The sequence below is a fragment of the Sinohyriopsis cumingii genome, chromosome 12, assembly GCF_028554795.1.
Source record: "Sinohyriopsis cumingii isolate HCF-2022 chromosome 12, ASM2855479v2, whole genome shotgun sequence".
Classification (NCBI taxonomy): Eukaryota; Metazoa; Mollusca; class Bivalvia; order Unionida; family Unionidae; genus Sinohyriopsis; species Sinohyriopsis cumingii.
The window spans coordinates 9,199,847-9,213,169 of NC_142972.1; the positions used below are offsets into that span (position 1 = coordinate 9,199,847).

Below are 13,323 nucleotides of genomic sequence, written 5' to 3' on the forward strand. Positions count from 1 at the left end.
GGATGGAAAATACATTCATGTCTATCATCACGATGAACATTTATATACAATTACCAGTATCACTGCATTCCTGCGATACAGTTATTACTGTGAGAAATGTGTCTATGGCTATAACAATCGAGAGCAACACAAGCATTGTGGATCGAAATGTTCAGGATGTTTGGCCTCTCAACCCTGTCCGGAGGAAGGACAAGAACGAGTGCATTGCCCTACTTGTCAGCGCATTTTTGTCAGCCCTGCCTGTTACCAACAACATCTGAAGACGCAAGGTTCACAGCAGAAAAGTGCATGTCAGCTCCTGAGATTGTGCCTTACGTAGAGATAAGGCATACGTACCAATAGTGCCAAGTTTCACGTATGTCGAGGAAAGAAACGATGTCACATTTGTCACCAAATCATGGACTTGGAACACGAATGCTACATGCAAAAATACCAACCACAACAAGAGCAAAATGAGGACCACAAGAAGAAAGGGAATTTCATCTTTTTTGATTTCGATTGCATGCAAGAGACTGGCATTCACATTCCTAATTTCTGTGTGGCTCATCGAGCATGTGAGAAGTGCATTCAAGAACCTATCTTTAGTCATTGCCCTCATTGCAGTAAGATTCCTGGAGGGCGTGAAAAAATATTTCGAGGATCGAACACGCTAGCCGATTTTGCTCAATGGATCTTAGACCCCATCAATGAAACATGGAGTCAAGAGGACATCAAACATTACGGAGATTGTCATCGCTATGCCACACTCATGGCCCACAATTTCTCAGGATACGATGGACAGTTTCTTCTATATGGAACAAGGCACCGAGCGTCCTAAAGTCACTTTGAATGGAGCCAAAATCATTTTCATGCAAGTGGGACAAGTACAGTTTAAAGATTCAATGTGTTACTTGAGTCGAATTCCTAAAACGTTTGGAATGACAGAAATGGCTAAAGGGTATTTTCCTCACTTTTTCAATACCAAAGCCAATCAACATGCTGTTCTACCCCATTTGCCTGAGACTAAAGACTACAACCCCAACAACATGCATACCGAACAATGAGAAGCTTTCTATGCTTGGTACCAGACCCATGCCTCGGACCTTTTTGACTTTTAGGAAGAAATGTTAAAGTATTGTCGTTCTGACATGGACATTTTACGACATTGCTGTGGAAAATTTTGAGAACTGTTCATGGAACATGGAGGGGTTCATCCTTTGAAAGAAGCTTGCACCATTGCCAAAGCGTGTTCCTTAGTGTACCGGCAACGATTCATGCCTAAAAACACAGTGGCTGTCATCAGCCCTCAAACAACTAACTTTGTCAAACGTCAAAACTCAGTCAAAGCCCTACGTTGGTTACATTACTTGTGCGACAATGAAGACAAATGGATTCAGCATGCCCGCAATGGAGGGGGTGAAAAGAACATTGGAATGCATTCGGTAGATGGCTGGGACTTAGAAAACCCCAAGATTGTGTACGAGTTTAAAGGTTGCTTATTTCATGAATGTCCCCTCTGCTACCCTGATCATGACACTAAAAATCAGTTTTTACAACAAACCATGGAAGACTTGTACCAGGACACTTGTCAGCAATGGCTGAAGTTAGAACAGCAAGGATACCAAGTGGTGGAAATGTGGGAACACGAATACAATCAACGTTTGAAAATCGATCACGAGTTTAAACGTATCGTGGAAATTTACCAGTGGGTGGACCCCCTGAACCCGAGTGATAGTTTGTACACAGGAAGGACTAATGCCACCTGTTTGTTGTACCAAGCCGATGAAGAGAAAGGAGAAGAAATCAAGTACTTGGACGTGTGTTCACTGTATCCTTACGTGTGCAAATATTGTCGCTTTCCTGCAGACCACCCGCAATTGCTAATGGAACACATCAACCTGAACCACATTCGACAATATGAAGGCTTGATCAAATGTAAAGTCTTCCCTCCCACCAACTTGTACCATCCCCTGTTACCCTACCATTGTCAAGGCAAACTGATGTTTCCTTTGTGCTGTAATTGTGCCGAAACGTGCAACCAAGACCAGCCTTGTCAGCACAGCCAGGAAGAATACGCCTTGATGGGGACCATGGGTTAGCATGGAATTGTTCAAAGCTCTGGACATGGGATACCGTTAGAAGTGTACGAAATTTGCCACTTTCCCAAGACACAAGAATACCACAAGGGTGACCCAAGTCAGAAAGGATTTTTCGCAGACTATGTGGATGTCTTTTGAAACTGAAACAAGAAGCCAGTGGTTATCCTTCCTGGTGTCACACTCCCGAAGACCAAAAGACATTCAAGGAGAAATAATGGGAACAAGAAGGTATCCCTTTAGACTACATCAAGAAAAATGAAGGAAAGCGATTGTTTGCCAAAGTGATGTTAAATTGTTTGTGGGGCAAAATGGCACAATGACCGTGTTTACCCAAGACGGAATATTTGACAGAACCCTCCCGCTACTTTCAGATGATTCACGACAAAACCAAATACATGAAACACGTAGACGTCGTTCATGAGGATTTGATCTTAGTCAATTACGAAGAAGATCTGGACTTTGTACAAGCCGACTCATTTGGAAATGTCATCATTGCGGCTTACGTGACAGCCCATGCTCACTTAAAATTGTACGAAGCTTTAGAACTGTTAGGGGATTGTGTCCTGTACTTTGACACAAACAGTGGTATGTACATCGATCGCCCGGGTCAACAGCACCCTAACATTGAAGGAGACCGTTTAGTCTATCAAATCGTGTACCAGAAGCGAGTGAGACTTCCCAATCATTTTACATTGCCGTATGGTCACATCGATATTGGTCAGCATATAAAAAGGGACAACGTCCAAGACCAATAGTTCATTGTCACTACCAAGACCAATCGAGAAAAATGAATCCTTTCAAACAGCAAGTATAGAGCGTACGACTCAAGTCCAACGAGAAACTCAGGTGTGATTCTATGCCTCACGATCACATCACCAATGCAGTACCACATCTTAGATGTTTATGTACTAACGCCATGACAAACTACGTGCAACCAGTGAAACTTCCAGACCGCAAAACTTTACCTTATGGACATGCTGATATCACCTAGTCTAAAAAGGGACGACTTCCAAGAACGATGCTTCATTGCGAGGACAAGTGACGAGAAAGATGAATAACTCTACACAGAAGAAAAAAAGAGAAGGAACAAACATCATTGACCTCTTTCACCACCATACCGTCACAGCAAAATGCGTTCAAAAAGGGAAAGGATTCAATAGACCTAAAGGAGTATTTTAGCATCCAAATGACTCAGACAGCGACCTCGAGAAAATTTAGAACGACAACTTACACCTACACAGTTAAATTTAAAGACTTCGCATCTGACGTTCCAGCTAAGGAAGTCTCAGGTTTCATTACGGATCTACTTGACTCACTGTTAGAGGAACTCAAATATCATTGCCAAGTCAAAGATCGAGGTCGTTTGAGCCTATATATGTATCACGACAGTTTGAGCTCGCCTGTATGTCTCGGATTTAGCACACTTGCAGAAATAACTTCTTCCAAACTTTTGAGGGCTATTGAAGACATGCAGTCGATGAGAGAAAAAATTTGACATCACCGATGGAAAAGTGACTATTCATATGGCATATGTTGTACCTCCATGGGAAGAAGACGATGACTGCTCTTGATCTGCTTACCAATAATTGTACCTAGCACGATGGACGTAACAGCAGATTTATGACTGAAAGGGAGTACGTGATGGGAAACATCTATGCTGGGACACAAGTGGTAGCTGACCAGATTTTAAACAATGTGTGTGACAGATAGAGAGACAAACATGAACTTTCTCTTATTTGATTGTTTGTTAATTGTTTTGTTTCAGCTTTTTCTTATAAACGAACATTTAATGTAAATTAGTCGCATATGAAGTGTATTTAGAAAGGAGTGAACATTAATTTTAAACATTAGTTACTTGAGTCAATGACTAAACAACTCGTAAATAGGTTTGTTTTATGTCCAAATGTTTATGTATTAAATGAATAGTGCTCAGACCAAAGCACACGCCAGAGAGCTCATGTATATACTTGAAAAAATGTTTTTAACCCATACAACAGACTTTTCTTTTTTGAGTCTCTATTCTATCTGTGAGTCTTTTTTTAGAATATTTCTGTCCTCTTTTCTGTGTGTCTGGATGTGTATTTGTTTGTTTCTGTATGTCTATGTTTGTCCCTATCAACCCTTTGTCCCTACAAATACATTTCACCCTATAAAAGGTTTTGACCCTATAAACAGATGATGTCACCAATGTTTAATTCCCATTGATTGCCAGGTGATATTCCCATGTTCAGTTCCCACTGACGCCAAAGTGCAAACATCATATTTTAACGTTAAAGTCCCACTGACACTAAAGTACCAGCCCTGTGTTTCCCATGTTCAATTTCCCATGTTAAATTCCCTTGATGCCAAAGTGTCGGGACCCTATTTTAACATTAAAGTCCCCTTGTCGCTATAATGCATATCATGTGCTCCTGATGTTAAATTCCCCTTGTCGCTATAGTGCTGGTCCTGTATTCCCCATGTTAATTCCCTTTGTTGCCAAAAACCATACAAAATTTCCCCATGTTAAATTCCCATTGTCGCCAAAGGGCCGGGACACTATTTTAACATTAAAGTCCCATTGTCACTGAATCGTCCCCATATAGTACTTGTGACTTTTATATGTAAACATGATCACATCATCCTCTATTTTGCAATATATTTTGCAATTAGGCATTTCCGAGAGAGATCGAGATCTCAGAGTCCAGGGCTTTTAACCACTTGATGTCAAGTTGTTTTCTTTTGTTGTGACCAGAAATTAACTTTTGAGTTTTTGAGTTATTAGTTAATTTTTCTCCAAATTATTTGGACTCTAAAAGATTAATTAGTTTCTATGGAAATATTATTGTACTCATACAGAATTCTTTAACAAGGACATTTACTGAAAATTCTGTTTGAATTTTCAAGACCAGAGGATAAGTTATTGTTTGTACAAAGAACTGTAGACATCAACACAGTACAGGCTACAACATATGTCATCACCTTCCATCTTGGATTCTTTGTTGGTACTCAAACCTGAAATCATCAGAACCTTTCAATATTAGGTCTGCAAAAACTTTATTCATGGTTCTGGAAACCATAAGTTCTATTTTTTAATTTTGACAGTATTTTTCCAGGGAAATAAATTGTTATATTTTTCAAAGCTTGTTGTTTTCACTCTTTCTTGTTTTACTGTTTATTCAAGCCTAACCACGTAACATAAGAGTATCATTAAATACTTGTATGTATGTGCAAATAGGATGATATGAGGAGCAAGATAAGTAAAAAATGTGTAAATATATCCTAAATTTTATTGTTATATAGAAATATAGACTGTAAATACATCAATATCAGTAGTTAGTGATACAATTAATACAATTATGATAGTTACAATATTAAAAATGTTGCTAATTCTAACATTCAGATCTCCAAGTTCTCTGCTATGATTATGAAACACATATCAAATCTACATTTCAGATGACTGCAAATCAATTTGACTTATACCTTGTGTGAGTATTTTTGCCCATTTAGAAAACCCAAATGACCAACATCAAGGGCACTGACACTTGACTAGACATTTTAGTAATGGTCATCCGAATCCCATGTATAACCAACACTAAGGGCAATGATACTGAGGTTGACATGGTTGTTATGGCTATCAAAACATCCCATGAATAGCCAACACAAAGTGTACTGACACTGGGTTAAATATGATGGTACCATATACAGCCAACACTAAAGGCCTGATACAGAGGGGTATACTGTCATCCAAATCCCATGTATAATCAACAGTACAGGGGCTGACATAGGAGTAACCATAGTGGGAATGGGGGAGTGCATGTGTGTGTGTGTGTGATGCTGAATAGAAATCATGCACTAATTACAATCTTCAAATCATAAACGAGAAAGACAGAAAGCAGATATTGAATGAGATTTTCAAGACTAGATGTTCTTGAAAAATATTTTGTAATACATTTGAAGTGTTTTGTAACTGATAAGCCCATTACAGTTCAACATGCAAGGCAGAAACTTTAAAACAAATGGTTTCTTAATGCAGATTAACTGTGAAATAAACAAGAGACATTACTTATAAAATTACAGATCCATAAAACAACCAAATTTAGATATGTACAAAATTATCAGCATGTTTTCAAAGTCCTTTTACTGTAGGACACCAGGTGCACTATTGTTGCAGTTATAGACCCAACATATAAGATATGCATGTTCTATCCCCTTTTTTGGTGTGTAATTAGAATAATTAAGGGTAATGACCTACTCAATCATTATTTCAGTATCTGCCCTAGCCCAACTGCCAGTAAATGACCCTTGATATATCAATTAGGCAGCATAGATGAAAATAAATCTAGCTCATTTAGTCCTTTGATGCTAGCCTAAATATTAAAATGTGATGTCATTCAATAAGTGAAAGAGGCTAATCCAATATACTTTACAAAAAATTAAAACCAAGCATATATGAGCATTGCTGATAAATATTATATTGTAATGCACTTTAGTGTTTTACTATGCATCAAAATGCAGTAGAAACAATCCTTCATTTTAATTTACCAACCCATTCAGCCTAAAATGCAGAATACATATATATATATATATATATATATATATATATATATATATATATATATATATATATATATATATATAGACAGATGCATACATACTTACCCAAGTACTTAAAATACATGTGTAGTCATCTTGTATTATGGTGATATATATATACACATCATGGCAACATAGCTTTTTCATTTCTATTTGAAAACAAAAATGCAAATATAAAACAAAAAAACCTAAAAAATAAACTAAAATCTTTGAAACATATTTAATAATAGCAACAGGAACATATGTTGCAAACTACTTCAATTTTACATGTTCTTTCATTTATTGTTGGATATGATAATGACATAGATGTTTATAATAGACAATATAATTTTACAGGATTTTGTATCATTCAGCAAGAGCTACGTTTTAATAAAATGGCTCGAAAGTATTTGAATGTTTTATATTCTGTACATGACTGTCTAGCCTTTAAAATATATTACAGCCAGACCAAAAATTCAAAATGCTACTCCCTTCTGAAAATTATGCCTAATGATAACACTGAGCCTTAAAAACCAAACAATACAATTTTTAGCTTTATAGAAAATGCCAACATCACAAAAATATCCTCCATAGTGAAATATAAAGTAAATTTATTTATTTAATGTTGACCAAAATAATAAAATCCCTTCCTTAACAAGAGAACAAAAACATGAAATCACATTTACCGGTAATGATACTGATAACAAAAGTTCAAACTACCTTTACACTTACCACATCTACAAACTTATGATGGCATAATATTAATCTTATGTACATGACTGAGTACCGGTATACCAAAACGTATTTGACTAAATTAAAATCTTTAAAACTAATAAATATTATTTTTGTTAAGCAAATCCTGAAACATCATGTATCCGGTTATTCTTCATTAGCTATGACCTTTGTAGAATGATTTTTTTCTTTTGCGTGTACATAACTGTAACCTCAATACAATATTATATTCAAAAAAATGGAAATTATTTGATTTTTTTCTTTTGCGTGTACATAATCGTAACCTCAATACAATATTATATTCAAGAAAATGGAAATTATTTGATTTTTTTTCTTTTGCGTGTACATAATCGTAACCTCAATACAATATTATATTCAAGAAAATGGAAATTATTTGATTTTTTTTTTGTGTGTACATAATCGTAACCTCAATACAATATTATATTCAAGAAAATGGAAATTATTTGATTTTTTTCTTTTGCGTGTACATAATCGTAACCTCAATACAATATTATATTCAAGAAAATGGAAATTATTATGAGAATGTAGTATTGAATATTACCATTTTATAATTTTGACCAACATAAGACTAGTTGTTGTTGTTGTTGTTGAGTTTAATGTCATTTTTCAGCACACGATAGGCTATATGTGGCGGCCAGTATTAATGGTGGAGGAAGAACCCGGGAAATCCCCGGAAGAACCATTGACCCTCGAGAAGCTACTGGCAATATTTGTTACATACCCACCATAAGACTAGTATTTTAATCTTTGAAAGAATTGTTTTTGTGTCATAGCCATAATGACAGTAGAACAGTTTTTCATAATGAAGCTTTCTGTGAAACTAGCAGTTAAATTACTCAGCAATAAAGATATTAAGTAACATGTAACTGCTGATGCTAACATCTTGAGGTGTTAACCTATTGAAGTCATTTCCTTCACTCGTGGCTAATTACTACAAAAATGTCTATAATTGACAATTTAACATGTGTTATATGTATATATAAAGCAGCATATAAAACTAATAAGACAAAAGCACATAAGCAAAGAACAATTAGGTGGTTGAAACAAAATTATCTTACAGACTATGATGATATTGTTTCATCAAGCAGTGGAATTATACAGTAGTTACCTCTTTTATATCATTTTTATTTGAAACAATGCATCATATTTATTTCTGTAGTTTACCATTAATCACCTTTTAGGATCTTGGCATGCTTTGAACAAATTATTATGATCTATATGTTAAAAGGCGTATGAACAAGTTTATTTGAACAGTATTTGGACAATGCTTTGAATAAAATGCCAGTAATATGGATATTATTCAATCACATGTTAATATGCCATTGATCTGTTTAATATGCCATTGGTCTGGGTAGTATTTAATGATGTGGTTATTATTCAATCACACATTAATATGCCATTGATCTGTTTAATATGCCATTGATCTGTTTAATATGTCATTGACCTGTTTAATATGCCAGTGATCTGTTTAATATGCCATTGACCTGTTTAATATGACATTGACCTGTTTAATATGCCAGTGATCTGTTTAATCTGTTTAATATGCCATTGACCTGTTTAATATGCCAGTGATCTTGGTAGTATTTAATGATCTGGTGTATCATTTAATGATCTGGTTCATATGGTTATATATATATATATATATATATATATATATATATATATATATATATATATATATATATATCGTGAATGCTACTATGTTCATTGAAGCTAAACAAGAAGTGAGTTAGAAATATCTGCCCACAGCAATAATTAGTGTGATCAACTTGGAGAAAGATAATAATGAAAAACATATCGAATATTGCAATAGCATTGTAGATGGTCATCATAGTCTCCATACTTGCAACACCTATTATGTTTTAATATAAGTATACACTCCAGTAACACTGATTATATGATAAGCTTGAATCACTATCGTCTCTGGGTCTCTCCTCAGTTTGTAATTACGCATTAGTTGTTTCAGATGTTTCCATCAATGTATTTTCATACCTTTAGTTTGAATCTGTAATTAAGAAAATAATGTCAGGTTCATATTGCTAAACAACTATAAAGGTCATCTTATACATTTGCAAAGATAGTTTGTAAGAAGATAACTGTAGAAAAATAAAGAATAAATAAACGTGTTATGCATGGGTTATTAAACAATAACACATAATGTTAAATCTCATAAAATGCTATCATAATAACTCTCTGTAGGATCATTTAATATCATTCCAATGTCAAAATATACCCTCTGTAACATCATTCATTATCATGCCAATGTCAAAATATACCCTCCGTAACATCATTCATTATCATTCCAGTGTCAAACCATACCATCTGTAGGGTAGTTCATTACCTTCAAGTATCAAACTAGACCCTCTTTAGGGTAGTCAACTATTCAGATTTATACAATGTATGGATATTGTATGGCAAGAAGTGAAGCAGACGGTACTTTACCAGTTCATGGTCTGGATCTTGGCTTGCATCAACTCATATCAAATGCTGCCCTTCTTGTCCATTGGCTGCATCATGTCTGGTGTTTCTTTGATTCATTTTTGCGCTTGATATGGAATATAAGATTTGTCTTAGTAAATATGTTTGGAACAGTAATAATATGGCACATGATTCAACATTTGACAAAAGTCTGTCTTCTAAAAAGTATATTTAGCTTACCCATTAATGCATAAGTGGAAATGTGTTCTGCATTTGCTTCAAAAATGGACTCGTATACTTAATGATGGGTTCTTAGAAATATAGAAAACACAAACATGTACCTCTTTATAAATCGTAATGCTAGTACTTTCTTACTGTATTGATATTTTGTTTTTTGTTATCTCATTATCGTGTCCTGTGCAACGTTAGGTCAAAATTCTTGGTATCAAATTAAGTAGAATATCTCATGCTGCATTCAAATATTAGACATGTAGTTAGGTCTTCATTATTTTTATACATCAACATATCTTTGTAAATTTTAATTAAGTTTAACGATTTTGTTTCACTGTTATACGTAAATATAAGTTGTGTAATGTGTCACTCCTTGATGGTGCCTCTTTGTGTTTGAGATTTTACAAGTCCTCTATAGACTACAAAAGAGAAACTTTAACCTTTCCCCCATAAAGACACACACACACACACACACACACACACACATATAACATTTGTTGTTTTGCTTTGCAATCTAATTATTTTAATTTTAAATTCTGTCACCAGTCAAACACTACCTCACTGAACCTTTTTTATTTTTACGCTTTTATTTTCTTGGCAATGGCTCACTGACTTATCCTATTAATGAAGTTAATATATATATATATATATATATGATCCTCTAAGGTGGCTATCAATGACAAACTGATACCACTTTAGAGGAGGCTATCTATAACAAACTGATAAGCAGACACATGATTACCTGTAAACTTCTTATAATATGATTCATTATACCGCAATGGCAGCACGGCTCTCATTTTTAATTTAAGGTGACCTTTTCTTAACATCCTAAGTACATGCTCTTGGCAAGCCAGTCATTCTTACCCCTAGCAGATTTTTAACAACAGCACTGCATCTGCTGTTGCCTTAACTTCCGAAATTTTCTAAAACATATTGCAGTGTTAAATGTGTTAACGAAAGAAAGGAAGCTATCAAGTTCAGACAACTTAAAGATTTTTTTTCTGCACTCTTTACTGTATGGTGTAATCAAACTCGGCAAACAAAACAATTGATAATATGATCAAGAGGTTACTTAAAACAGATGACATTGAAATTTCAAATCAAATTTTCTATTGGGAATTTTTTTTTTTAAAATTAACTCGATCTTGGTTATATAGAGTTGTTATTCTTTCTACCCCAAGTCTCGTGCTATAATGGCTTTTACCTGTATTTGTTCATTAAAACTCAATTGAAAGATGAAGGGACCTTTTCTATTTTATTGGAAAAAGCAATTTTCTTTAAGAAAAGGAGCTGATAATGTGCAATGTGTGATTAGGTACACGTGAGACAAATGGGACTAATGTTCCGTAAGAGATGTAGCACCCTACACCTGCAAAATATTACTATCATGAGACATGTGGCAAGGGGAAAACAGATATTGTTTCCATATTTAAGAAAACTACTAAGGCATTTTCTATCGTGAGTAATCAACAGTCCAAACTTATAAGTCATAAATTCAGTTACTTGGGGTTATGGTTAGGGTTAGGTCAAAGGTTAGGGTAAAATTAAGTATTCCATTAATTAGCAAGGGAACAGATGAATCAGTAATCATAACCAATTAATGTGCATGTGTGTATTATGATATTCAACATTAGTTTGTAAATATTGTTTACTAGTTCATCTTATGGAATGGAGACACTTCATATGTGTTGCAATGTGTAATTTAAATATTTTGTTATTATCAACAATATCTTTAAATGGATGTTCTTTTCTTACATCATTTGCAAAACATAGCTTTAACAATTTTCAGTCATATCGCTATGATGTCTGCAGTGTAGCAGTTTATAGTGATGTCTAGCACTGGGGCATCATACCGCAGACATGTAGCATGATGTCCCACCCAGTCACATTCTTCTGACACCAGGCTGACCAGTCCTAACACTAAACTCTTAATACTGAGCACCCAGCAAGGCAGCTGTTAGTACCATTTTTGTAAGTCTTTGGTATAACTCGGCCGGGGATCAAACCCATGACCTCCCGCATCCAAGGCGGATGCTCTAACCAGAAATTGTTTAGAAAATAAGTGTTTGGCATGAACTTTCATATAACTGTAGGTGCAGCCTGCTCCTTTCTGACATGACGTTCTTGTTGGAGGGTACAGGTGGTCGAAAGAGGGGTACTGGCTCTCCCATAGAAAATATATATGGATATTACATGCGTTTGTGGGAAGTAAAGCTTCCTCAAGCCAAACACTGCAAAGAATAATTGATTTTACTCAATAACTACACTTAGCTTAAGAAATTTATATTGATATTTAAGGACTTTAATTAGCCAGATGCAGTATAATTGTGGAATTGAGCTGGTTGGCCACCAAAGTGGAGTTGGCTGAGTTTACCCGTGTTGACTTTGTTGTATTGTGGAATCTATCAAATATCAAATCATTTTAATTAATAATAACACTTAATTTGTTAAAATCCACTAAATGAAGTGATATAACAATACAATGGTGTACAGAACATCCAAGTGCTAAGCAGCAGAGGAGGCAAACAGACCTTTTGCAGAAACGTAATTTTGACAACTAAAAACCTTATACAAATTTTTTTTTTAAATTAGGACACTGACACTAAACCAAAACCTCTAACTTTACGAAGAGTTTCTCTCCCAGAGTCTCTCTTGGGCGTAAGTTTTTTTTTGTTACTTTATTTTTGTCATTAGTGCTCTTTAAAAAGTATATATGTTGTCGTTTACCTGCTTGACATCTCACTGAGGTTGTGCCTCCTCTGCTGCTATAATTAGATCATTATTATATCAATAATGACACCTGCACGGAATCTTATACTGCTAGATTAGCTCAAGAAAGATTAGAAGCAATCAATTTTTTTTGGTGTGTTTATGATTCTTTTAGACAAAAACTTCAAGAACATCAAGAAGCACAAGTTGAATAAGCAGATAGTACACAAAAATTATTCAAACCCATTATAAAGGTTACTGAAAGAGTTGCAGAAGCTGAACGGCTTCTTCCAGCAGTAAAACAAACTGCTGAGCGAACAGAAAAATAGCGAGAAGAACTAGATAAACAAGAAATAATTTGGAAAATCTTCCAGACATTCAACCACCGGCTCAACTTAAAGAAGAAGGTGCTGTTGGTGGAGAAGATAAAAAAAAGAAAAAGAAACGAATAAATTATTTGATAAATTTCAAGAGGACATTGTTGGTACAGTAAGAAAAATGAAAATGCCAAGAGAATTACTGATCTTGCTGTTGCAAGTTTTAGTAATAGAGATAAATTTTTAAAGCCTGAACATACTGA

The 13,323-nt window shown here is 34.9% G+C and overlaps 1 protein-coding gene across 2 annotated transcripts in view; it reads right to left on the reverse strand.

Annotated features, from left to right (window-relative positions):
• Window positions 1-5,329: 5,329 nt before the first annotated feature.
• Window positions 5,330-13,323, reverse strand: part of LOC149785985 (uncharacterized) — a 104,650-nt gene continuing 96,656 nt past the window's right edge. Inside the window, exons 15-17 of one of the 2 annotated variants that reach the window (XR_016424852.1) lie at window positions 9,828-9,930; window positions 8,939-9,390; window positions 5,330-8,889 (exon numbers count right to left, since the gene is read on the reverse strand). Coding sequence is in view for 1 of the 2 variants with exons in the window: in XM_089976251.1 (XP_089832377.1) it covers window positions 9,861-9,930 (70 nt within the window). In the remaining variant the exon portion in view is untranslated. Of the gene's footprint in view, window positions 9,391-9,827; window positions 9,931-13,323 lie in introns of both variants that reach the window. The other variant, XM_089976251.1, reaches the window with a different exon arrangement.